Source organism: Scyliorhinus torazame, chromosome 1 (genome assembly GCF_047496885.1).
Source record: "Scyliorhinus torazame isolate Kashiwa2021f chromosome 1, sScyTor2.1, whole genome shotgun sequence".
NCBI lineage: Eukaryota > Metazoa > Chordata > Chondrichthyes > Carcharhiniformes > Scyliorhinidae > Scyliorhinus > Scyliorhinus torazame.
Window position 1 is genome coordinate 82860736 of NC_092707.1, and position 27592 is coordinate 82888327.

The 27592-nt window shown below is 51.5% G+C and overlaps 1 protein-coding gene across 5 annotated transcripts in view; it reads right to left on the reverse strand.

Moving 5' to 3' along the window:
• susd2 (sushi domain containing 2) overlaps positions 1-27592 on the reverse strand; it is a 353392-nt gene that overhangs the window by 178319 nt on the left and 147481 nt on the right. For all 5 annotated transcript variants that reach the window (XM_072497158.1, XM_072497185.1, XM_072497149.1 and 2 more), the window contains exons 2-3: positions 26651-26747; positions 26136-26379 (exon numbers count right to left, since the gene is read on the reverse strand). In XM_072497158.1, the coding sequence (XP_072353259.1) occupies positions 26136-26217 (82 nt within the window). In that variant the 5' untranslated portion in view covers positions 26218-26379; positions 26651-26747. The remainder of the gene's footprint in view (positions 1-26135; positions 26380-26650; positions 26748-27592) is intronic.

Sequence of the window (27592 nt, forward strand, 5' to 3'; positions counted from 1 at the left end):
TATGAAGAATTATTATGTTCGTCCTAGGCTGCTTTTATTAAAAAACGATTTGTTTTAACGCATTAAGTATTTTCACACTGTAATGCCACAGCATAATTTCAAGGTCAATGGATATTAAAGTTTACTTTCGTTGACTCTGCTTCAAGTTAAACCAGGACAGTAGGTCAAAGACTGTCAAGTTTAATTCAGGTAAAGTCAGATATAGGACTGATGTCAACAAGCTCTTCTTTATGTAATGGGGGTACAAACAGTTGAGATGGCCTTATGGATAAGGTGATGGAGGCAAAATATTGGAATCAACTTTGGAATAAAAATGTTGGAAGAGCAGATCAGAGGCTATGAATCCTGCGGTGAGTAACTCACCTCCTGACTCCCCAAAATTCTGTACACCACCTCCAGGGCACAAGTCAGGAGTGTGATGGAATTGTCCCACTTGCCTGGATGAGTGCAGCTCCAACAACACACAAAAGGCTTGACAACGTTCAGGACAAAGCCGCAGACTTGATAGGCACCGCGTCCACTACCATAAACATTCATTCCCTCCACGAACAACATACAGCGTCAATAGAGTGTACAATCTAAAATATGCACTACAGCAACTTGCCAAGACTCCTTCAACAGCACCTTCCAAACAAACCCCCAGCCTTTGCCACCTATAAGGACAAGGGTAACAGATACATGGGAACACCACCAGGTGCACGTTTTCCTCAAGTAATGCACTTGACTTTGAAATACATCACTGTAATTGAGTTAACATCCTGGAACTCACTCCCTAACAGCACTGTGGGTATATCTACACCTCATGGGCTGCAACTAGTCATGAAGATGGCTCACTACCAACTTCTCAAAGGGTAATTATGGATGGGCAACACATTCTGACTTAACTGGTGACACCCACATCCCATGAAAGAATAAAAATAGCAATGTAAAGCACAGTTAAATGTCAGAATGCATGTTTTTCACGATGGATTAACTAAGGTAGCGAGAATTGTCTTCCTCATCCATTTTTATCCGGTATTATACTTGACTATGACATACTGAAACAAAAGGCTTGGACTTGTACTGCTTTTATGACCTCAGGATGTCACATGACACTTTACAGCCAATTACAGACATTTGAAGTGTTGTCATCATTGCAACACAGATGAAATGTTTCCCTCACATTCCCTACTCAGACCATTTTGCATTTGCTTTGGGACTCCTCCTCTGAATGGCAGATGCCAAGCAGTAATCAATAAATTTACATCCAGATATCAAGTCAATGGCCTGGATTCACCGCCCTGGGATGGCGGCAACGTGGATCGCAATCTGGCGGTGAATTGAGTCACTGGTCGAAATCGGGGTTCGCGCCCACGCCGAACCGACCACTATCTCCGGTCCCCTGCTGGCAGCGAGGTCGGGGTTCTTGCCCACATGCCAGTGGGAGGATGCTAATGGGTGCAAATGGGTCCGAATGACCATTTGCATCCACTTAGCGAGCCCGGCATCAGAGTCTTTTTTATTAATTTAGAGTACCCAATTATCTTTTTTTTCCAATTAAGGAGCAATTTAGCGTGGCCAATCCACCTAACCTGTACATCTTTGGGTTGTGGGGGTGAAACCCACGCAGACACGGGGAGAATGTGCAAACTCCACACGGACAGCGACCCAGGGCCGGGATTCAAACCTGAGTCCTCAGCATCGTAGGCAGCAGTGCTAACCACTGTGCCACATGGCGCACCCGGCATCAGAGTCTATGGGCCCTTGTGATTCTCCGGTCCGCTGGGCCTGGAATCATGTGGGCAGGATTCACTACAGGTATCACCAAACATAAACTAGACGTGCTGGACCTCACTGTGGGCTAGCCTCTGAGGGACACTCTCCCCCCACAATGCACCAACCAAAGAGAGTTAAGGGCTGTCAATTTTCAGCTCAGCACTTCAAAATCACTCAAGCATGAAGGCGTGTGATTGAAAGGCACTTAACTCTCTTTGATGCAGTTGATGTTTGTAAACATTGTGGTTAAAGCACTTAAGAGTGAAAAAGATGAAGCAAGGCTCACAGCTGTTTTGTGGAAGCTGTCAATCATAGCCAACTACTAGGAACAAATGAGTGGCTTGTAGCTAGAGGATCTGAGGGTTTAAACACAGGTCAGGTCTTACATCTGTTTTCTTTACAGAAATGGACACATGGGGCGGGATTGTCCGCCCCCCGCCCCCTCCCCCCCCCCCCCACCCCCCGGGCCGGGTCGGAGAATCGCCGGAGGCCAGCGTGAATCCCAACCTGCTGGTTGCCAAATTCTCACGCACCGGATATTCGGCGGGGGTGGGAATCGCACCGCGCCGGTCGCGAGCCCCCCCCCCCGGCGATTCTCCCGCCCGCGATGGGTCGAAGTCCCACTGCTGGAATGTCTGTTCCGCCAGCGAGGATCAAACCACCTCTCTTCCCAGCGGGACTAGGCAGCGCGGGCGGGCTCCGGGGGCCTGGGGGGGGGGGGGCGTGGGGCAATCTGGCCTTGGGGGGTGCCCCATGGTGGCCTGGCCCGCGATCGGGGCCCACCGATTGGGTGGGCCTGTGCCGTGGGGGCACTCTTTTCCCTCCGCATCAGCCACAGTCTTCACCATGGCCGACACGGAAGAGGCACCCCCCCCCCTGCGCATGCGCGGGGATGACATCAGCAGCCGCTGACGCTCCCACCCATGTGCGGACTTCCGCCGCCCGGTGAAGTCCTTTCGGCCCCGGCTGGCGTGGCGCCAAAGGCCTTTCCCGCCAGCTGGCGGCGCGCCAACCACTCCGGCGCGGGGCTAGCCCCTCAAGGTGAGGACTTGGCCCCTAAAGGTTCGGATTTCTCCGCACCTTTGGGGCGGCCTGACGCCGGAGTGGTTCCCGCCACTCCATCCCGCCGGGACCCCCCGCCCCACCGGGTAGGGGAGAATCCCGCCCATGGTGCTTGCAGGTGAGTGTTACAAAATGTTTTGACTGCCCCTGACTGGACTGCTCTCTAGCTTCCATACAACTTTAAGGTGGGGGGTCTGTGAGGGGTGTCCCTTTAGTCAGGGAGTCCCTGTGGGGTCCGATTAGTTCAGGGACCCCTCTGGGCTCTCTTCAGTTAGGTGGTCCCTGTGGGGGACCCTTTAGTTAGGGGTCTCTGGGGGCAGATTCCCTTTAGTTGAAATGAAATTAAATGAAAATCGCTTATTGTCACAAGTATGCTTCAAATGAAGTTACTGTGAAAAGCCCCTGGTCGCCACATTCCGGCGCCTGTTCGGGGAGGCTTGTACGGGAATCGAACCGTGCTGCTGGCCTGCCTAGGTGGAGGGCTGCATTGCAATGCGGGGGAGGTGGAGGGCTACATTGCAATGCGGGGGGAGGTGGAGGGCTGCATTGCAATGCGGGGGAGGTGGAGGGCTGCATTGCAATGCGGGGGAGGTGGAGGGCTGCTTTGCCATGCGGGGGGAGGTGGAGGGCTGCATTGCAATGCGGGGGAGGTGGAGGGCTGCATTGCAATGCGAGGGAGGTGGAGGGCTGCATTGCAATGCGGGGGAGGTGGAGGGCTGCTTTGCCATGCGGGGGGGAGGTGGAGGGCTGCATTGCAATGCGGGGGAGGTGTGTGACAATACCAGGTATTGCAGTACCTGAGAGGTGGATGCCCATTGGCTAGACCTAGGAGTCTACCATTGGCTAACATACATAGCTCCGCCCTGAGAGGCGGGGAATAAAAACCAATGCCATCCCAGCAGCTTTCACTTTCTGTATCGAAGCTGCTAGGAACAGTTCTAGCTGATTAAAGCCGATTAGTTATGACTCTCCTTGTCTCACGAGTAATTGATTGTGCATCAATTTAATCAGCTATTACTTCTGAAATGATGGATCTCCGCATCAAGCCAGAGTGCCTTCAGCTCAGTCCCCACGCAGACAACTCCGCTGCTACTCTTGAAGAACTGGCTGGCGTGTTTTAAGAGCTTCGTCGACACGGCCGCCGACACCCCCACGGAAAGGCAGAAGATGCACCTTCTACGTTCCCGAGTCAGCCCTGCAACCTACCCTCTGATCGAGGAGGCAGAGAATTATGCTGCAGCTATCACGCTGCTAGAAGGACATTACATCCGTTCTCTGAACTAGGTCTACGCCCGTCACCTGTTGGCAACGAGAAGGCAGAGCCCAGAAGAAACACTGGAAGACTTCTATCGGGCTGTACTAGCGCTTTTGCTCCCGGACTCACGGCGCACCCCTGTGCTGCGTGGCACCCCGTCGCGGCAGCCCCCCAGACTTTCCTGCTAACCCCGCAGGCCTGCACGGCAAGACAGCCCGTTTTCACCGCCGGCCAACGGTGCTTCTTCTGCGGCCCAGCGAATCATCCCCCGCGCGCTGCCCGGCCCGCATCACCACCTGCAAAGGGTGCGGCAAGAAAGGCCACTATGTCACGGTGTGCCAGGGCCGCGCCGTGCCAGCGGTCGCCAGCGACTATCAGCAGCCTTTGTTTCAGGTCCCGGCCATCCAAGGCCCACCGCCGCCCTTCTATCCCCAGGCAACGTGCGACCCACAGCCGCCGCCATTTTGTCCCTCGCCGACGCCATCTTCTGCATCCCCGGACTCCATGTGCGACCCGTGGCTGACGCCATCTTGGATGGGGCCTCAAGCCCCCAGCACAGCCGACTCTACGCTGCCTGACCAGAACTCCCCCTTGCTGCAGCTGGCCTCCGTTACCATGGACCAGAGTCGGCACCGGACGCTAGCGAAAGCCACCACAACGATCGCCAACAACGGCCACGTGACGTCGTGCCTGATCGACTCCAGGAGCAAAGCTTTGTCCACCCCGACACGGTACGGCGCTGTTCTCTTGTCACCCATCCCGTAAACCAATGGATCTCCCTGGCCTCCGGGTCACACGCAGTGGAGATAAAGGGGTTCTGTCTAGCGAACCTCGCTGTCCAAGGCAGGGAATTCTGCAATTTCCGCCTGTACGTTCTGCCGCACCTCTGCGCAGCCACCCTTCTCGGGCTGGATTTCCAGTGCCACCTACAAAGCCTGACTTTTAAATTTGGCGGCCCTATACCCCCCCTTACTGTCTGCGGCCTCGCGGCCCTTAAGGTCGACCCGCCTTCCCTGTTTTCGAACCTCACCCCGGATTGCAAACCCGTCACCACCAGGAGCAGACGGTACAGTGCCCAGGACCGGACCTTCATCAGGTCCGAGGTCCAAAGGCCTCTGAAGGAAGGGGTCATCGAAGCGAGCAACAGCTCCTGGAGAGCTCAAGTAGTGGTGGTAAAGACTGGGGAGAAACATAGGATGGTCATCGACTATAGCCAGACCATCAACAGGTTTACGCAGCTGGACGCGTACCCTCTCCCCCGTATAGCCGACCTGGTAAACAGGATTGCGCAATACAAGGTTTTCTCCACGGTGGATCTCAAGTCTGCCTACCACCAGCTGCCCCTCCGTCACGGAGACCGCCAGTACACTGCCTTTGAAGCAGATGGGCGGCTCGATCACTTTTTAAGGGTTCCCTTCGGTGTCACGAACTGGGTCTCGGTCTTCCAACGTGAGATGGACCGAATGGTTCACCGGTACGGCTTACGCGCAACGTTCCCGTATCTTGATAACGTCACCATCTGCGGCCATGACCAGCAGGACCACGACACCAACCTCCGCAAATTTCTCCAGACCGCGAATATCCTTAATCTGACCTACAATAAGGAGAAATGCGTGTTTAGCACCGACCGTCTAGCCATCCTGGGCTACGTAGTGCGAAATGGAGTCACAGGCCCTGACCCTGAACGCATGCCCCCCCTCATGGAGTTCCCCCTCCCTCACTGCTCCAAGGCCCTAAAGCGCTGCCTCGGCTTCTTTAGCTATTATGCACAATGGGTCCCTAATTACGCAGACAAGGCTCGACCCCTGATCCAGTCCACAACCTTCCCCCTGTCGACGGAGGCCCGCCAGGCCTTCTGCCGCAATAATGCGGACATTGCAAAAGCCACGATGCACGCCATCGACAAGTCCCTCCCCTTCCAGGTCGAGAGCGACGCGTCCGACGTAGCTCTGGCGGCCACTCTCAACCAAGCGGGCAGGCCTGTGGCTTTTTTCTCCCGCACTCTCCATGCTTCCGAAATTCGCCACTACTCAGTCGAAAAGGAGGCCCAGGCCATAGTAGAAGCTGTGCGACACTGGAGGCATTACCTGGCCGGCAGGAGATTCACTCTCCTCACTGACCAACGGTCGGTGGCCTTCATGTTCGATAATGCACAGCGGGGCAAGATTAAGAACGACAAGATCTTGCGGTGGAGGATAGAACTCTCCATCTATAATTACGAGATCTTGTACCGTCCTGGGAAGCTGAACGAGCCTCCTGATGCCCTGTCCCGTGGCACTTGTGCCATCGCGCAAGTGGACCGCCTCTGAGCCCTCCACGAGGACCTATGCCACCCGGGGGTCACACGTTTCTTTCATTTCATTAAGATCCGCAACCTGCCCTACTCCATCGAGGAGGTCAGGACCGTCACCAGGGACTGCCGAATCTGCGCGGAGTGCAAACCGCACTTCTACCGGCCAGAGAGAGCGCATCTGATAAAGGCTTCCCGTCCCTTTCAATGCCGCAGCATGGATTTCAAGGGCCCCCTCCCCGCATACATACACAGTGATAGGGGGTCCTCCTTTATAAGCGACAAACTGCGTCAATTCCTGCTCAGCAAAGGCATCGTCTCCAGCAGGGCGACCAGTTACAACCCCCGAGGAAACGGGCAGGTAGAGAGGGAGAACGGAACGGTCTGGAAGACCGTCCTGCTGGCCCTTCGGTCCAGGAATCTCCCAGTCTCCCGCTGGCAAGAAGTCCTCCCAGTGGCCCTTCACTCCATTCGGTCGCTGCTCTGTACTACCACAAACCAGACACCTCACGAACGTCTCCTTGTTTTCCCCAGGAAGTCCTCCTCCGGGACCTCGCTCCCAACCTGGCTAGCAACACCCGGACCCGTCCTGCTGCGGAAACATGCGAGGGCGCACAAGTCAGACCCGTTGGTCGAGAGGGTCCACCTGCTGCACGCCAACCCCCTGTACGCCTGTGTAGCGTTCCCTGACGGCCGCCAAGACACGGTCTCCCTTTGGGACCTGGCACCCGCCGGAGCCCCACGCGCACCCGCACCGCTGACCCCACCCCCGCCCTCCCCGCAGCTCCTGACCGGAGGGTCAGTACTGCCGCCGCCCCTACCCAGCACCGAACAGGCACCAACGCTCCCTACAGGCGCCCCTCCCCTCTGCCTACGTTTCGCCCCAACAGTGCCGCCTGGGGTGACGAAGCTGCCAGGGAGGAAGACACCACGTTCCCGGAGCCACAACTGCTGGGGCCCCCAACAGGATCATCGCCAAAGCCCAGACGCTCCAGAAGGACGACCAGGGCACCCGAACGTCTGATTGCTGCACCACAAAACAAAAAACTTTCTCTGTTACCCTCGACATCACGGTACCTCCATACCTGGTGCTACCATGCAAAAGGCGACAGTAACGCTGGCCATCACCCCGCTGGGTTCTTTTTAATGTGGTAATACCAGTTATTGCAGTACCTGAGAGGTGGATGCCCATTGGCTAGACCTAGGAGTCTACCATTGGCTAACGTACATAGCTCCGCCCTGAGAGGCGGGGTATAAGATCCAATGCCGTCACAGCAGCCTTCACTTTCTGTATCGAAGCTGCTGGGTACAGTTCTAGCTGATTAAAGCCGATTAGTTATGACTCACCTTGTCTCGAGAGTAATTGATTGTGCATCAAGGTGGAGGGCTGCTTTGCCATGCGGGGGGAGGTGGAGGGCTGCATTGCAATGCAGGGGAGGTGGAGGGCTGCTTTGCCATGTGGGGGGAGGTGCAGGGCTGCTTTGCAATGCAGGGGAGGTGGAGGGCTGTATTGCAATGCGGGGGAGGTGGAGGGCTGCATTGCAATGCGGGGGAGGAGGAGGCCTGCTTTGCAATGCGGGGGAGGTGGAGGGCTGCATTGCAATGCGGGGGGGTTGGTGGAGGGCTGCATTGCAATGCGGGGGAGGTGGAGGGCTGCATTGCAATGCGGGGGAGGAGGAGGGCTGCTTTGCAATGCGGGGGAGGTGGAGGGCTGCATTGCAATGCGGGGGGGTTGGTAGAGGGCTGCATTGCAATGCGGGGAGGTGGAGGGCTGCTTTGCAATGCGGGGGAGGTGGAGGGCTGCATTGCAATGCGGGGGGGTTGGTGGAGGGCTGCATTGCAATGCGGGGAGGAGGAGGGCTGCTTTGCAATGCGGGGGAGGTGGAGGGCTGCTTTGCAATGCGGGGGAGGAGGAGGGCTGCTTTGCAATGCGGGGGAGGTGGAGGGCTGCATTGCAATGCGGGGGGGTTGGTGGAGGGCTGCATTGCAATGCGGGGAGGAGGAGGGCTGCTTTGCAATGCGGGGAGGTGGAGGGCTGCTTTGCAATGCGGGGGAGGAGGAGGGCTGCTTTGCAATGCGGGGGAGGTGGAGGGCTGCATTGCAATGCGGGGGAGGTGGAGGGCTGCATTGCAATGCGGGGGAGGTGGAGGGCTGCATTGCAATGCGGGGGAGGTGGAGGGCTGCATTGCAATGCGGGCGGAGGTGGAGGGCTGCTTTGCCATGCGGGGGAGGTGGAGGATTGCTTTGCAATGCGGGGGAGGAGGAGGGCTGCTTTGCAATACGGGGGGGTTGGTGGAGGGCTGCATTGCAATGCGGGGAGGAGGAGGGCTGCTTTGCAATGCGGGGGAGGTGGAGGGCTGCTTTGCAATGCGGGGGAGGAGCAGGGCTGCTTTGCAATGCGGGGGAGGTGGAGGGCTGCATTGCAATGCGGGGGAGGTGGAGGGCTGCATTGCAATGCGGGGGAGGTGGAGGGCTGTATTGCAATGCGGGCGGAGGTGGAGGGCTGCTTTGCCATGCGGGGGAGGTGGAGGGCTGCATTGCAATGCGGGGGAGGTGGAGGGCTGCATTGCAATGCGGGCGGAGGTGGAGGGCTGCTTTGCCATGCGGGGGAGGTGGAGGATTGCTTTGCAATGCGGTGGGGGTGTTGGAGGCTGATTTACGGTGCGGCGGGGGTGGCCAGCCACAAGGCTTCGCTATCGGGCCGCCCACTCAAAATGGCAGCCCGATAATGGCATTCGCTTGGGAATCCATATTCCCCACCATGCCCGTTTCCCCGGGGGTTGGAGCTGGTCGTCCTGCTGGAGGCTATACCCCTGCTGAGCAGGAACTGATGCAGCTCATCACTCATGAATGAGGATCCCCTGTCACTGTGGATGTAAGCGGGGAAACCGAACAGAGCGAAGATGGTGCTGAGGGCCTTGATGACGGTGGCAGACGGGGTATGGGATGGCGAAGGGGAATCTGGAGTATTCATCGACCACACTGAGAATGTACGTGTTACAGTCGGTGGAGGGGAGGAGCCCTTTGAAATCCACGCTGAGGTGTTCAAAGGGGCGGGAAGCCTTCACCAGGCGCGCACGGTCCGGCCGGTAGAAGTGCGGCTTGCACTCCGCACAAACCTGGCAGTCCCTGGTGAATGTCCTTACTTCCTCGACTGAGTATGGCAGATTGCGAGCTTTGACCAGGTGGTACAATCGAGTGACCCCCGGGTGACAAAGGCTGTTGTGTAGGGCCCGGTGTTGGTCCACTTGTGCGCTGGCACATGTACCTCGGGAAAGGGCATCTGGGGGCTTGTTGAACAAAATCTCGTAATTATAGGTGGAGAGCTTGATTCTCCACCGCAAGATTTTATCATTTTTGATCTTGCCCCGCTGTGTGTTATTGAACATGAAGGCTACCGACTGTTGGTCCGTAAAGAAAGTGAATCTCTTACCGGCCAGGTAATGCCTCCAATGCCGCACAGCTTCAACGATAGCTTGGGCCTCCTTTTCGGCGGATAAGTGTCGAATTTCCGGGGCATGAAGGGTGCGGGAAAAGAATGCCACGGGTCTGCCTGCCTGGTATAGAGTGGCAGCAAGGGCGACGTCTGAAGCGTCGCTTTCTACTTGGAAAGGCAGTGACTTGTCCACTGCGCGCATCCCGGCCTTGGCGATGTCTGCTCTGATGCGAGCGAAAGCGTGTTGTGCCTCGGCCGTGAGGGGGAATTGGGTGGACTGAATGAGTGGGCGGCCTTGTCCGCATAGCTTGGGACCCACTGAGCATAGTAGGAAAAGAACCCCAGGCAGCGTTTGAGGGCCTTGGGGCAGTGGGGGAGGGGAGGTTCCATGAGGGGGCGCATGCGGTCGGGGTCGGGCACGAGAAGTCCGTTTTGGACTATATAGCCGAGAATGGCTAACCGGGTCGTGCTGAACAGGAGTGTACCGGCAGGCAGGAAGGTGGTTTAAAGTGTGTCTTCTTAAATGCCAGGAGCATCCGGAATAAGGTGGGTGAACTTGCGGCATGGATTGGTACCTGGTACTTCGATGTTGTGGCCATTTCAGAGACATGGATAGAGCAGGGGCAGGAATGGTTGTTGCAGGTGCCAGGATTAAGATATTTCAGTAAGCTCAGGGAAGATGGTAAAAGAGGGGGAGGGGTGGCATTGTTAGTCAAGGACAGTATTACGGTGGCAGAAAGGACCTTTGATGAGGACTCGTCTACTGAGGTAGTATGGGCTGAGGTTAGAAACAGGAAAGGAGAGGTCACCCTGTTAGGGGTTTTTTATAGGCCTCCGAAAAGTTCCAGAGATGTAGAGGAGAGGATTGCAAAGATGATTCTGGATAGGAGCGAAAGCAACAGGGTAGTTGTTATGGGGGACTTTAACTTTCCAAATATTGACTGGAAACGCTATAGTTCGAGTACATTAGATGGGTCCGTTTTTGTCCAATGTGTGCAGGAGGATTTCCTGACACAGTATGTAGATAGGCCAATGAGAGGCGAGGCCATATTGGATTTGGTACTGGGTAATGAACCAGGACAGGTGTTAGATTTGGAGGTAGGTGAGCACTTTGGTGATAGTGACCACAATTCGATTACGTTTACTTTAGTGATGGAAAGGGATAGGTATATACCGCAGGGCAAGAGTTATATCTGGGGGAAAGGCAATTATGATGCGATGAGGCAAGACTTAGGATACATTGGATGGAGAGGAAAACTGCAGGGGATGGGCACAATGGAAATGTGGAGCTTGTTCAAGGAACAGCTACTGCGTGTCCTCGATAAGTATGTACCTGTCAGGCAGGGAGGAAGTGGTCGAGTGAGGGAACCGTGGTTTACTAAAGCAGTCAAAACACTTGTCAATAGGAAGAAGGAGACTTATGTAAAGATGAGACATGAAGGTTCAGTTAGGGCGCTCAAGAGTTACAAGTTAGCTAGGAAGGACCTAAAGAGAGAGCTAAGAAGAGCCAAGAGGGGACATGAGAAGTCTTTGGCAGGTAGGATCAAGGATAACCCTAAAGCTTGCTATAGATATGTCAGGAATAAAAGAATGACGAGGGTAAGAGTAGGGCCAGTCAAGGACAGTAGCGGGAAGTTGTGCTTGGAGTCCGAGGAGATAGGAGAGGTGCTAAATGAATATTTTTCGTCAGTATTCACACAGGAAAAAGACAATGTTGTTGTGGAGAATACTGAGATTCAGGCTACTAGAGTAGAAGGGCTTGAGGTTCATAAGGAGGAGGTGTTAGCAATTCTGGAAAGTGTGAAAATAGATAAGTCACTTGGGCCGGATGGGATTTATCCTAGGATTCTCTGGGAAGCTAGGGAGGAGATTGCTGAGCCTTTGGCCTTGATCTTTAAGTCATCTTTGTCTACAGGAATAGTGCCAGAAGACTGGAGGATAGCAAATGTTGTCCCCTTATTCAAGAAGGGGAGTAGAGATAACCCCGGTAACTATAGACCAGTGAGCCTTACTTCTGTTGTGGGAAAAGTCTTGGAAAAGTTTATAAGAGATAGGATGTATAATCATCTGGAAAGGAATAATTTGATTAGAGATAGTCAACACGGTTTTGTGAAGGGTAGGCTGTGCCTCACAAACCTTATAGAGTTCTTTGAGAAGGTGACCAAACAGGTGGATGAGGGTAAAGCAGTTGATGTGGTGTATATGGATTTCAGTAAAGCATTTGATAAGGTTCCCCATGGTAGGCTACTGCAGAAAATACGGAGGCATGGGATTCAGGGTGATTTAGCAGTTTGGATCAGAAATTGGCTAGCTGGAAGAAGACAAAGGGTGGTGGTTGATGGGAAATGTTCAGACTGGAGTCCAGTTACTAGTGGTGTACCACAAGGATCTGTTTTGGGGCCAATGCTGTTTGTCATTTTTATAAATGACCTGGAGGAGGGCGTAGAAGGATAGGTGAGTAAATTTGCAGATGACACTAAAGTCGGTGGAGTTGTGGACAGTGCGGAAGGATGTTACAAGTTATAGAGGGACATAGATAAGCTGCAGCACTGGGCTGAGAGGTGGCAAATGGAGTTTAAAGCAGAAAAGTGTGAGGTTATTCATTTTGGAAGGAATAACAGGAAGACTGAGTACTGGGCTAATGGTAAGATTCTTGGCATTGTGGATGAGCAGAGAGATTTCGGTGTCCATGTACATAGATCCCTGAAAGTTGCCACCCAGGTTGAGAGGGTTGTTAAGAAGGCGTACGGTGTGTTAGCTTTTATTGGTCGAGGGATTGAGTTTAGGAGCCATGAGGTCATGTTGCAGCTATACAACACTCTGGTGCGGCCGCATTTGGAGTATTGCGTGCAATTCTGGTTGCCGCATTATAGGAAGGATGTGGAAGCATTGGAAAGGGTGCAGAGGAGATTTACCAGAATGTTGCCTGGTATGGAGGGAAGATCTTATGAGGAAAGGCTGAGGGACTTGAGGCTGTTTTCGTTAGAGAGAAGAAGGTTAAGAGGTGACTTAATTGAGGCATACAAGATGATCAGAGGATTGGATAGGGTGGACAGTGAGAGCCTTTTTCCTCGGATGGTGATGTCTAGCACGAGGGGACATACCTTTAAATTGAGGGAAGATAGATACAAGACAGATGTCAGAGGTAGGTTCTTTACTCAGAGAGTAGTAAGGGCATGGAATGCCCTGCCTGCAACAGTAGTGGACTCGCCAACACTAAGGGCATTCAAGTGGTCATTGGATAGACATGTAGACAATAAGGGAATAGTGTAGATGGGCTTTAGAGTGGTTTCACAGGTTGGCGCAACATCGAGGGCTGAAGGGCCTGTACTGCGCTGTAATGTTCTATGTTCTAACACACACTTCTCTTTGTTGTAGGTCAGGTTGAGAAGAGTGGCAGTGCGGAGGAATTTATCGAGGTTGGCATCGTGGTCCTGCTGGTCAAGGCCGCAGATGGTGACATTATCTAAGTACGGAAAGATTGCCCGCAAACCGTACTGGTCGACCATTCGGTCCTTCTCTCTTTGGAAGACCGAGACCCCATTTATAACACCGAAAGGGACCCTAAGGAAGTGGTAGAGGCGACCGCCCACCTCGAAGGCAGTGTATGGCCGGTCCGACTTCCGGATGGGGAGCTGGTGTTAGGCGGATTTCAGGTAAATTGTTGAGAAGACCCGGTACTGCGCAATCTGATTGACCATATCAGATATGTGTGGGAGGCAGTACGCGTCGAGCTGCGTGTACCGATTGATGGTCTGGCTGTAGTCCCCGACCATCCTGTGTTTCTCCCCAGTTTTAACCACTCCCACTTGGACTTCGGACCTGATGAAGGTCTTGTCTTGGGTGCTGTACCGTCTGCTCCTCGTGGCAACGGGCTTACAATCCACAGTTAGATTGGCAAAAAGGGAGGGGGGGATCGACCTTGAGGGTCGTGAGGCCGCAAACGGTAAGGGGGGGTAAGGGCCCGCCGAATTTGAGGGTGAGGCTCTGGAGATTGCACTGGAAGTCCAGGCCCAACAGGAGTGCAACGCAGAGATCAGGAAGGACATAGAGGCGGAAGATACTAAATTCTACGCCCTGGACCGTGAGGGTGACTGTACAAAAGGCTCGGATCGGGACGGAGTGGGATCCGGAGGCTAGGGAGATCCTTTGATTGGCAGGGTGGACCGCGAGGGAGCAGCGCCTTACCGTATCTGGGTGAACGAAGCTTTCGGTGCTCCCGGAGTCCAGCAGGCCGAGGTCGCGTGGCCGTTGATTTTAACTGTTGTCGACGCGGTGGCCAGGTTGTGCGGGCGAGATTGTCCAGCGTCATCGAAGCGAGCTGCGGGTAGCCATCGGATGCTTCGGGTGGCGAGCGTGTGCGGTTCTGATGTCGCGATGTCCGGGGACTCTGTGGGAGACAAGATGGTGGCGCCCATGGTGCGCACATTGCGGGGTCGGGACAAGATGGCGGCGACCATGGGGCGCACGTGGCCAAATAGGGACAAGATGGCGGCGCCCATTGGTCACACATGGACCCGGGAGGAGAAGATGGCGGCTCCCATTGTGCGTCTGGCGTGGGGGAGGGTGCGATTGCGGACGCGATCGCAGTGACTGCGCGGGCCTGACACACCGCCGCGAAGTGGCCCTTTTTACTGCAGGCTTTACAAACTACAGTGCGGGCCGGGCAGTGTTGACGGGGGTGCTTCTGCTGACCGCAGAAGTAGCAGCGGGGACCCCCGGGGTGCGCGGATCAGCGTGCGGCGCAGGCGTATTGGGAAGGCAGGGCCCCGGCTGAGGAGGTCATCGGCGGGATCCAGGAGGGGTCGGAAGGAGTAGAAGGGTGAGCAACGCGGCATGGGGGGGTAAGATTGTACGTTACGGGATGCGACCGTCATGGAGAGCACCATGGTTTTCGTCTCCGCCAGTCCGAGCGTGGCCCGTTCCAGTAATCGTTCTCGGATGCGGTCCGACGCAATCCCCGTCACGAAGGCATCGCGCATGAGGAGATTCGCGAGTTCGGTGGCCGTAACGGTCTGACAGTCACAGTCCCGGACGAGTGGAATTAGGGCCCGCCAGAAGTCTTCGATGGACTCACCAGGTAGTTGCGAGCGGGTGGCGAGTACATGCCTGGCGAAGAGTGTGTTCGCCTTCTGCGCGTAGTGTTCCTTAAGGAGTTCCATCGCTTTTGTTTAATTTGTGGCGTCTTGGATCAACGGGAACACGCTGAAGCTCAGTCTGGAGTACAGGACGTTTATCTTCTGAGCCTCCGTTGGCTCGGGTTCCGCAGCCTTGATGTAGGCCTCAAAACATGCTAGCCAGTGATTAAAGTCTTTCCTGGCGTCAGGCGAGTGCGGATCCAGCTGCAGGCGATCGGGCTTAATTCGGATATCCATTCTGTGGAAAATCTGACTGTAATAAATTGATGCATGATCAATTGCACAAAGACTAAAGTTGGGTACAACTGTGGCTTTATTACAGTCAGATGCGTGGCCTCCTTCTGCAGCTGGCGAAATAGCAGGGCACTGGAGGTCATACATATTTATACAGTTCTCCGTAGGCAGAGCCAGCCGGCAGGAGCTACCGGCGAACCTGTAGTGCAGGTCCTACCTTACATCTCCTATTACAGTGGTTCACCACAATTACATTAAAGGGATCAAGGGATATGGGGGGAAGGTGGGATCAGGGCATTGAACTTGATGATCAGCCATGGTCATAATGAATGGCAGAACAGGTTCGAAGGGCCGAATGCCCTCCTCCTGCTATTTTCTGTGTATGTTTCTATTTTCTAAGTGTAGTCTACCAAATGGAGGATCGTGTCCAATGTGATCTTGTCATTTTGTGTACTGCCTATTCCCATTTGTTAACTGATTTGACAGTCACGCCTTAGTCAGGTCATCAGTTAGATCTGAAGGCCTGGTATCAAGATTTAATTTCCTAAAAACTAAACGACACCTCTGAGTTTATAACGGTACTTTATGCAATGAAATAAGAAGCATTTCCATCTCATGTGCCTCACTATAACTAATTGCCTCAGGAAAAGAAAGGTAGAATTCAGCACTCTTTAACCCTGCGGCAGTCAGGTCTGAGAGCAAGAATTTGTTGCAGCAATGTGTTTTGTACAAAGCTAGCTGGAGATAAGATTACAATTGTTTGAGTTTTGTTAAAAAATGCAGAATTGCCACTAAGATAAAGGAGACCTTGACCACAAATCCTTCAGATAAAATCCCTCAGATTTCTCGAGGGGAAGTGCAATGTTAGGAGTAGACAGATTAGCACAGAAATGTTGCAATTCCATTTGCCACAGCAGTCACTATGCTGGCTGCTCGGCACGAGCATTGTCAAGTTATGCTGAATTCTGACCACTCTGGGCTCTCAGCCACAGAAGAGCTCCAGAAAATCACTGTCTGTGTGGAGTTTGCATGTTCTCCCCGTGTCTGCGTGGGTTTCCCCCGGGTACTCCGGTTTCCTCCCACAAGTCCTGAAAGACGTGCTGTTAGGTAATTTGGACATTCTGAATTCTCCCTCTGTGTACCTGAACAGGTGCTGGAATGTGGCGACTAGGGGCTTTTCACAGTAACTTCATTGCAGCGTTAATGTAAGCCTACTTGTGGCAATAAAGATAATTATTAGTATAATGACGCTGGGTGGGGGCATCTTTGGCTTCGTGGTAGCATTCCTGCCTCTGCGTTCAAAGATTCTGGATCCACGGACCACACAAGACAGCTCTGTTCAATGGAGCTGAGAATTATTTTTTTATAAATTTAAAGTGCCCAATCCTTGTTTTTTACACAATTAAGGGCTAACTTAGCATGGCCAATTCACCTACCCTGCACATCTTTGTGTTGTGGGGGCGAGACCCTGAAGGCAAGGGGAGAATGTGCAAACTCCACATAGAAAATGAGCCGAGGACGACAATTCTAATGCCTGAATTCTGGCCTGATATCAATGGAGGCAATGGCGCAGTGGTATTGTCACTCGACTAGTAATCCAGAGATCCAGAGTCATACTCTGGGGAGCAGGGTTTGAATCCCACCATGACAGATGGTGAAATTGAATAAAAATCTGGAAGTAAAAGAAATGATGACCGTGAAACCATTTTTGATTGTCGTAAAAACCCATCTGCTTCACTAACGTCCTTTAGGGAAGGAAATCTGCCATCCTTACCTGGCCTGGCCGATAAGTGACTCCAGGCCTACAGCAATGTGGCTGACTCGAAAATGTGTGATGAATGCAGAAATTGTTTTATATATATATATTATATTTGTTGCAGTTTTGTTATTAAAAGCCTGGATTAAGGTATATGTTTGTTGCAATAATATTATTAAAGAACCTGGATTAAGGTATCCAGATTGTATGTCTGCCATAGCTATAATTAAGAAGTCATAAAAATGAGGTCATGACTCATTGCAACCACTTACTTGGTTGCAGATTACAGGTTAATGGGATATTGTTATGATTGCTGGAGATTCCCTGGAGAGTAGATCATTTATGAGGGGTTGTATTTAGTCCTAGCTAAGCAGGTCATGTGACATCTTAGTGAGATATGGATGATGTAATTAATGGGAGGAAATGAAATGAATGAAAATGAAATGAAAATGGCTTATTGTCACAATTAAGCTTCAATGAAGTTACTGTGAAAAGCCCCTAGTCGCCACATTCCAGCACCTGCTCGGGGAGGCTGTTACGGGAATTGAACTGTGCTGCTGGCCTGCCTTGGTCTGCTTTCAAAGCCAGCGATTTAACCCTGTGCTAAACAGCCCCTGTAGGTGTGCAGGTGTGTCTGTAGTTTTGCAGTTTGCCATAGGATCTGAGTCTGATGAAATAGGAGATTAAGTTGAACAGCTGTTTTGCCAAATGCTGCTAGGTTGAGCAGAAGTGTACTGAATCTGCACTTGAAAGGAACTCTCTCCAAAGGTCTACACAACTAAGCAAGTAATCTGCTTGTTCACTTTGTTTATAAGTGGCATTTAAACCATATTGGGATGCTTAATTGGAGTTAACAGCAGGCACAGATAGTAAGTTTACCTTTTTCCTGTGTTAAAGAACTGCTCAATGGATCATTGTAAAGCTATTTTTTTTAATGTAGTTTATTCTGTGTTTAAATTAAAGTTTGTTTTAATATAAAAGATACCTATTGGTCAAAGTTATCACTCCTGGGTGAAGTATCCTTTCCTCACAGTTTTACAAATTTAAAAACATTATTTGGTGTTCTCGTCCGGTATCCTAACAAATGTTGGGGTCGGGTCCGGTATCCTAACAAGTGTCCTCGCAAATCATTCATTCCAAGGGCAATTCGGGATGGCAATAAATTATGGCCCAGCCAGCAATGCCCACATCCCCTGAACAAATGGGGAAAAAGGACAGAAAATGCTTGTCACTGATGGGAGTGGAGCGCCGTTCTCCCACAATCCCACCCCTCCCCCCAACCCAGCAAGGCTAAGGAACCATTCACAAGAAAAGAGGTCTTGGTTACAGAAACAATGCCGAGCATGACCTGCCAGATGTAAAAGCAACAGAGAAAATTGGTGATTCGTGTGGCACCAGGCACATTCAGACAACACCGATGTATTCAGCTGGGGGGGCGGGGGGGGGGGAGGGGGGGGGGGGGCTGCAGTGACAGAACCAGTCATTAGACACAATCACTTTGGGCAATGGACTCTGGATGAAAAGGACAGCCTTCCAGCCATAATATATTCATGTCTAAGCCAGGGATCTGGAATCATCTTGTCCAGTTTGTTCACTCTTGCTATGGTTGACAGCCCCTTACCACACCAAAAGCAGCTACTTCCTCTTTTTCACAGCTGGGCGCACTTAGTTGCCTTTGGTGTGGTGAGGGTCTGTCAGTCATAGCATGAGTGTTTACAAACGTTTTGGTTAGCATCAAAGCAGGGGAATGGAGATACATTCAAGCGTGAAGGGAAAGATCAATGAACAATCCATCAAACAGCTGTCTCTGGGGAAATCAAATTGTCAAACACTGGCTAATGCAATGTATAGCTGTGTGGAATTGAATGGAAGATCTGTATTTCAACGGCTGTCAAGGGATTTCAAGCCCTTTGAAATGTACTGGGCTTTCCAGGAAGCCTCTGACATTTTTTTTAAACTTAGAGCACCCAATTCTTTTTTTTTCCAATAAAGGGGCAATTTAGCGTGGCCAATCCATCTAACCTGCACATCTTCGAGTTGTGGGGGTGAGCCCCATGCAATCACGGGGAGAATGTGCAAACTCCACAGGGACAGTGGATACGCTTGTAAATACCTGCACCAATCCACGCCCATGTGAATCCTGGCAGAGAGGCCTGAAGCATCGCTGGGGCCTGGAAAATCAGGTGCATATGGATGCAAATGGCCCTTTTGCATCCCCCCATCAGTGCTGAGGGTGTAGCTCGCTGCTGCCGCTAGCGTGGGTGGGCCAGAGCGTCGGCACAGGCTGGTTTTGTCCAGTTTTTAATCCAACACTCAATTCTCTACCAGTTCGGGATCCCCACTACCAGTTTGAAATATTAAGGAAAATGGGTAGAATACGAGAAAATATTTCCGCTCATTGCGAAGTCTAGGATTCGGGGCAGAGCCAAAAAAATTAGAGACAGACCTATCAGGAGTGAAATTAAAAACCAGTCCGACATTCAAAATGGTAGAAGTTTGGGACTTTCTTCCACAAACAACAATCGATGCTAGATCAATGTTCATTTTAAAACTAAGATTGATAAATTTTGTTAGCGAAAGGCATTAAGGAATATGAAGCTGAAGACAGGTATGTAGAGCTTGGTCACAGATCAGCCACAATCCAATTGAATGGCAGAAAAGCTGGAGAGGCTAAGTAACCTTTTCCTGTTCCTGTGTTCCTAAATCTATGGTGGGTATTGAACATCAGGGTCTGGGGCGAAATTCTCCGGTATCGGCGCGATGTCCGCCGACCAGCGCCAAAAACGGCGCAAATCGGTCCGGCATCGCGCCGCCCCAAAGGTGCGGAATCCTCCGCATCTTGGGGGGCCGAGCCCTAACCTTGCGGGGCTAGGCCTGAGCCGGACTGATTTCCGCCCCGCCAGCTGGCGGAAAAGGCCTTTGTTGCCCCGCCAGCTGGTGCGGAAATGACATTGACGGGCGGCGCATGCGCGGGAGTGTTAGCGGCCGCTCACGGCATCCCCGCGCATGCGCTGTGGAGGGAGTCTCTTCTGCCTCCGCCATAGTGGAGACCGTGGCGAAGGCGGAAGGAAAAGAGTGCCCCCACGGCACAGGCCCGCCCGCGGATCGGTGTGCCCCAATCGCGGGCCAGGCCACCGTGGAGGCACCCCCCGGGGCCAGATCGCCCCGCGCCCCCCCCCCCAGGACGCGGCGCGATTCCCGCCCCCGCCAAATCTCCAGTGACGGAGAATTCGGCAACCGGCGGGGGCGGGATTCACGCCAGCCCCCAGCAATTCTCCGACCCGGTGGGGGGTCGGAGAATCTCGCCCGAGAACTTTATAATTGAAGGACTGGACTTTCCGACCCCACCCCCATTCACCATGTTGGTCGGTGATGGAGGTGGCTGGCCGCCGGCAGAATCTTCCAGTCCCGCCGATGTCTATGCCGTTTTGTGTGGCTCAAAGAACAAAGAACAAAGAAACGTACAGCACAGGAACAGGCCCTTCAGCCCTCCAAGCCTGTGCCGACCATGCTGCCCGACTAAACTACAATCTTCTACACTTCCTGGGTCCGTATCCCTCTATTCCCATCCTATTCATGTATTTGTCAAGATGCCCCTTAAATGTCACATCATGTTTGAGACAGGCATGTTAGGTTTCAATCTTTGTGTGTGAATGATACGGTTGCGGAGGTGTACATTGTTGATTTGCAAATAACGTTGAAGTCGGCTCGTCCATCCCGCCACTGGGGAACCCACTGTGGGAAGGGGGTCGCCTTTGACGGGACCAGGAGATACCGCTGGACATTCCATGCCAAGTGTTTAGTCGAGGGCCTATCTGTATGTTCTGCAGTTAGCGAATTGGATGTACAGATATATCAGCACTACCCCACTTGTCTCATTGCATTGATAACACCATGAAATGTTCATGCTTATTGAGCGCAGAAAGTCTGGCCTGGAACAAAATACTTACTCAGTCTCTCATTAATAATGCTTTAACAAATGAAGTGCAGTCCATTTCTATTTGTCACTAATTTTGTGGATTGCAATAGCAGTAATCAGTTTCTACCTACCTACATTCAAACAATTGTCACCCATGCCTTCCATTCAAAAGGAATTAGTAAAGGCAAATAATGAAGAATTGTGCGAGGTTATAGGAATGGAGCTTTAAAATATGAGGAATAATTCATTGATCAATTTTGGAAACAAAGGCTGGAATTTTCAGGAAGGCCATGAGTAATCTCTTTAATTGAGATATGGGTTTTTCATTATAGTAAAGAGAGTTATTTAGTTGGGAGCCACACAGAAATAATTTAACTTGTCGTGTCAGACATATGTTAGATTTGTTTATTGTCACGGGTACCAAGGTACAGTGAAAAGTATTGTTCTGCGTACAGTCCACACAGATCATTTCATACATGGAAAAAGAAACAGAGGGCAAACAGAAATACACAATGTAAATACGAGTGTTAGTGTTGGATTTAAGTTTTAAGAGGTTAGTACGGTTATAAGAGATGTAGGAAGAGGATCTGTGTGAGAGAGCTCACAGAGAGTTACCACGCTCCGGCGCCATCTTGCCTGAGTTGAATAGTTGGCAGGGAGTTCATCCCCGCCAATATCGACAGGCTCCCTGCAATTTCACGTTCGAATGAGCGTGGATTGACAACAAGCAGGACTTCCATCCACACTTGGACAGAGGTCTCGCCTTGGAGAGCTGTCGGCCAATCTGATTGGCCAGCAGCACTTCCGCCCACGGGGCACAGCGCTGCAGTGGCCAGAAACGGAACTGCAACGCTGTGCCTGAGACTAAATCCCGGGGCAGCAGACAAGTATCAGTGTCCCAGGAAGGGGAGGGAAGGAGTGCCATTGGGGCAAGGTGGGATCGCGAGCGGGATGAGCTCTGTGTCAGGGTAGTAGTCGTGGGGGGGAGGCAGGGCAGGAGCTCTCCTTTCTCCAGGGAGGGTGCCTCCGGTCTGAAGGGGCCTTCCAATGAAGGCAACCCCTCCCCCTCTTTCCCACTCGAGAACGAGGGTGAAAACTATTTCTGTTTCACGCCCTCAGTCATCGAGTGTCCGCTAACCTAAAAATTGAGGCTGGGTGGGAAAGGACCCACAAGTGGACATTAAGTGGTCTAAATTGGGACAAGGGGGCCTCCGCGTCCAAGGTCTTGTCCGCCCACCATGACATGGTGTCTGGGGCAGGGTGGGTGGGATCCTGGAAGGAATCCTCCCCTGCTAGAGGAGTGGTACGGGGACGGAGGGGGTTGCAAGGGTCAAATTCTGGCCATAGACTGCATTCCTCCTGGCATCACAAGTTGAATTATTTCTATGTGGCTCCCAACTAAATATCTCTCTTTACTATAAGGGAAAACCACGATCTCAATTAAAGAGATTGCTGATGGCCATACTTCAGAAATCATGCAATATCACTATTAGATTTGAGTGACAAAATGAACACCTGCAAATGACACACCTCCTGGGTGGTATGGCGGCACAGTGGTTAGCACTGCTGCTTCACAACGATGAGGACCCTGGTTTGATCCCAGCCCCGAGTCACACTGTGGAGTTTGCACATTCTCCCCGTGTCTGAGTGGGTCTCACCCCCACAACCCAAAGATGTTCAGAGTAGATTGGCCATGCTAAATTGACCCAAATTGGAATCACTTTACAAAGAACAAAGAACAAAGAAATGTACAGCACAGGAACAGGCCCTTCGGCCCTCCAAGCCCGTGCCGACCATGCTGCCCGACTAAACTACAATCTTCTACACTTCCTGGGTCCGTATCCCTCTATTCCCATCCTATTCATGTATTTGTCAAGATGCCCCTTAAATGTCACTATCGTCCCTGCTTCCACCACCTCCTCCAGTAGCGAGTTCCAGGCACCCACTACCCTCTGCGTAAAAAACTTGCCTCGTACATCTACTCTAAACCTTGCCCCTCTCACCTTAAACCTATGCCCCCTAGTAATTGACCCCTCTACCCTGGGGAAAAGCCTCTGACTATCCACTCTGTCTATGCCCCTCATAATTTTGTACACCTCTATCAGGTCTCCCCTCAACCTCCTTCGTTCCAGTGAGAACAAACCGAGTTTATTCAACCGCTCCTCATAGCTAATGCCCTCCATACCAGGCAACATTCTGGTAAATCTCTTCTGCACCCTCTCTAAAGCCTCCACATCCTTCTGGTAGTGTGGCGACCAGAATTGAACACTATACTCCAAGTGTGGCCTAACTAAGGTTCTATACAGCTGCAACATGACTTGCCAATTCTTATACTCAATGCCCCGGCCAATGAAGGCAAGCATGCCGTATGCCTTCTTGACTACCTTCTCCACCTGTGTTGCCCCTTTCAGTGACCTGTGGACCTGTACTCCTAGATCTCTTTGACTTTCAATACTCTTGAGGGTTCTACCATTCACCGTATATTCCCTACCTGCATTAGACCTTCCAAAATGCATTACCTCACATTTGTCCAGATTAAACTCCATCTGCCATCTCTCCACCCAAGTCTCCAAACAATCTAAATCCTGCTGTATCCTCCGACAGTCCTCATCGCTATCCGCAATTCCACCAACCTTTGTGTCGTCTGCAAACTTACTAATCAGACCAGCTACATTTTCCTCCAAATCATTTATATATACTACAAAGAGCAAAGGCCCCAGCACTGATCCCTGTGGAACACCACTGGTCACAGCCCTCCAATTAGAAAAGCATCCTTCCATTGCTACTCTCTGCCTTCTATGGCCTAGCCAGTTCTGTATCCACCTTGCCAGCTCACCCCTGATCCCATGTGACTTCACCTTTTGTACTAGTCTACCATGAGGGACCTTGTCAAAGGCCTTACTGAAGTCCATATAGACAACATCCACTGCCCTACCTGCATCAATCATCTTAGTGACCTCCTCGAAAAACTCGATCAAGTTAGTGAGACACGACCTCCCCTTCACAAAACCATGCTGCCTCTCACTAATACGTCCATTTGCTTCCAAATGGGAGTAGATCCTGTCTCGAAGAATTCTCTCCAGTAATTTCCCTACCATTGAAGTCAGGCTCACCGGCCTGTAGTTCCCGGGATTATCCTTGCTACCCTTCTTAAACAGAGGAACAACATTGGCTATTCTCCAGTCCTCCGGGACATCCCCCGAAGACAGCGAGGATCCAAAGATTTCCGTCAAGGCCTCAGCAATTTCCTCTCCAGCCTCCTTCAGTATTCTGGGGTAGATCCCATCAGGCCCTGGGGACTTATCTACCTTAATATTTTTTAAGACACCCAACACCTCTTCTTTTTGGATCACAATGTGACCCAGGCGATCTACACCCCCTTCTCCAGACTCAACATCTACCAATTTCTTCTCTTTGGTGAATACTGATGCAAAGTATTCATTTAGTACCTCGCCCATTTCCTCTGGCTCCACACATAGATTCCCTTGCCTATCCTTCAGTGGGCCAACCCTTTCCCTGGCTACCCTCTTGCTTTTTATGTACGTAATAAATAATTTTTTAAAAAACACACCTCCTCTTGGATCATAAAAAAATCATTCCTACGATGGAAAATGTGATGCACAGCAAAAATAAATCTGGCCTCCAAACCAGTGTCACAAATCAATGGTTTCTGTTCTTAGCACATCTTGGAACACCTGGGTACAAGGTTATCTTGCTCAGAACTATTATGTTTTTAGTGTCAGCAAGGTACATTTTCAACTAGGCCCCTGGACCTAAGGTGGAGTTGGCTGGGCATCATTGAACTCAACAGCCAAAGTGCAATTCGACCTTCATGCCCAGCCCAGCCCGGTTCATGCCACATTGCACTCGGCGGGATTGAAGATCACGTCAGCAGGCCTGTCTTCTAGCTGGAGAGCTGGGGGCCAACTACAGCATGGCCATTTCCAGGAGCACTGTTGGGATTAAATCTCATTTCGGCTCTCTGCTGGGCTTCCCTTGGCATTTGTGGCTTCTGCAGGGGGAATTTCTCACCTCCAAGAGCTGCCAGCCAATCGGAAGCTGCCAGCTCTCCAGTACTGGCAGCATCACCAGAGAGGTGGCCATTGCCAGTACTGCAGTAGGCCGGGGTGAGGATTGTCACTAGAGTCCCCAGACAAGCTGAGTCAGGCCAGAACACCTGAGCCAATTATGGAAGTCCCAGTGAGGTGGGGGAGGTGCCTTCCAGTGGAATCCCTCAATGCTGCTGGCAGGTCACTCCATAGGATATACGATGCCTGAGAGGGAGGAATGCCCTCCCAGCCCCCCCACCGTCAGGCCCTTGACATGCCCGCCAGGGTTGGCCTAACAGCTCATCCAAGTGGTGTGACCCTGTAAGTGGCCAAGTAAAGGCATTAATTGGCCTCCTGGCTAGAAGGCTGTCATCGACCTTGTCCACCCTGACCCTAATTGGGAGAGTCAGGAAGACGATGCATCCTCACTCTGGGCCTTCCTGCCCCACTATACACCCCACTCCCATCTTCCAGTCGGCTCCCAGATGGAGCATTAAATCCCACCTATGGAATGGCCAGTAGGGTAAGGCACGGAATGGTGGCTGCTGTTGTTCGACCCCAAGCATAAGCGAACATATTCAGGGCGGCGAGCAGGAAAAATTAACATTTTTTTAAACTTGATCGGAAATAATAGCAGGAAAGGGTCAAATGCAATTAGAAGTCAAGTGGTCTCTTATCAAAGTATGTGAAACAAAATACTTGGCTGTGTTTTTATACAGAAACCACAGCGCTCACAGTCACCGTACAGCCTGACAAAGCTCTGCCATTTCAAAACCCCTGATCGAATAAACACTGGCATAAATGAGAGGGTCTGTCAACTACACTAAGTGAGGTCGGCATCTCATCCTCTCCTGGATGCAACCTCTGAATAGAATAATCCTAAATTCAGCTCAAGTTGGAAATTGAGTAGAGTGGAAAGTTTGAAATCAGAGCAAGAAAGTAGAAGCCACTTTGAATTATGCCATTCTGTCCAAAATATAGAGAAAAACTTTCAAAGCACACTGAACTCCTCCCAAAAATGATACTGTGCAACAAATGCACATTTAAATATCTTGGTCTGTTAATTGTTCTTTCATTAATTAGACGCTTTAAAAATTTTCTTATCAGCTCTTAATTGTGCCAGATAATCCAAATGTCGAAAGGGCCCAAACGAAATATACATAAACATCAGAAATAAAATCTTGCAGGAAAGAGGAACAGGAAGAATATTTCATTATTTCCAACAATTTATTTCAAATTACCTGTTTGAAGTGCTGAGTAGGAAATAAGTCCAGTTGTTAGAAGGCAAAAAAGTTGAATCTTCTGCGTGTTGCCTTTGACCATGGCTGAGGTGTTGATTCACCCGCCACTCACTGCACTGTGGTTTCACAACAGGAGCACGAGACTGAGTCTGTTAAATGTCTTCAGAAAGCCCACGGGTAAATAGAAAGATCACACTCTTATTTGCCCAGGAGAGGAAATGGATCCATCCACTGCTTGGAATGCCTGGAGTTTAAAAATAAATGAGTGAGTGAACAATGAAACTGAAGGATCATTTATTGAACCTAATTTTGTTTCAAAGGTCAGTGTGTGCTGATGCTGTACAAATCCTATCACTGCCCCCGGCTGAACTGGCCTCACTGCAGTATGATGTGTCTGCTCGCTCCAGTGCTGGACTCCGAGTGCTCGTTTGAATGCACCAAGGCTCGATTGCAATTATTGGGGTTGATTTTAATCCTGGTGTTAATATCAATTCATGAGATCTTAGTATACTGACCAGCACCAAATCTTCAAGCCGTTCATATCGCCGAATCGTCAACTTTCATTCCAATTCAAAATAATAGTGAAGGGTCCACGGGTGGTGGGGGATATAACTGTGGATGAATGAAAAGAAAGGCTTGAATTTATATAGCACCAGCGGTGAGCTCATTCAAAAGTTACCTGGATCTGCATCTGGTGTTCTGTGACCTGCAAGGCTATGGACCAGATGCTGGAAAATGGGAATAGAATAAGCAGCTAGTTTCTTTTTTCTCCTTTTTTTGGCCCATGCAGACATGTGGGGCTGGATGGACTCTTTCTGCACCATAACCTTTCTGTGGTTCAGTATCCCAGTGTGCCTCAAAACACCTATCAAGTACTTTTAAAGTATTATTATTGTTGTAGCACCCAATTTGCATGCAGTACTCCCCTACAAAAAACAATGAGGCGCCAGATCAATGGCTGGATTCTCCGTTTGGGAGACTATGCGCTGACGCGACGTGGGAACGGTGGCGTCTTACGATTGAGAAAACGTGCAAAACGTTTCAGAACGAGGACGAGCTCGTGGGCCTGGCGGTGAGAGTGGAGCATAACGAGGCGCTACACAAGAGTTGGGCGGGAAGATTCGAAGACCTGGAGAACAGGTCGAGGAGAAAGAATCTGCGGATCCTGAGTCTCCCTGAAGGAGTGGAGGGGGCCGATGCCGGGGCATACGCAAGCACGATGCGCGAGGCGATGATGGGCACGAAGGCCCCTTCGAGGCCGCTGGGGCACATCGGGTGCTGGCGAGGAAGCCCCAGGCAAATGAGCCGCCAAGGGCGATGGTGCTGAGGTTTCACCGGTTCACGGACAGAGAGTGGGTCCTGAAATGGGCCAAGAAGGAGCGGAGCAGTAAGTGGGACAATGCAGAGATCCGAATATACCCGGACTGGAGCACGGAGGTTGCAAAGCGGAGAGCGGG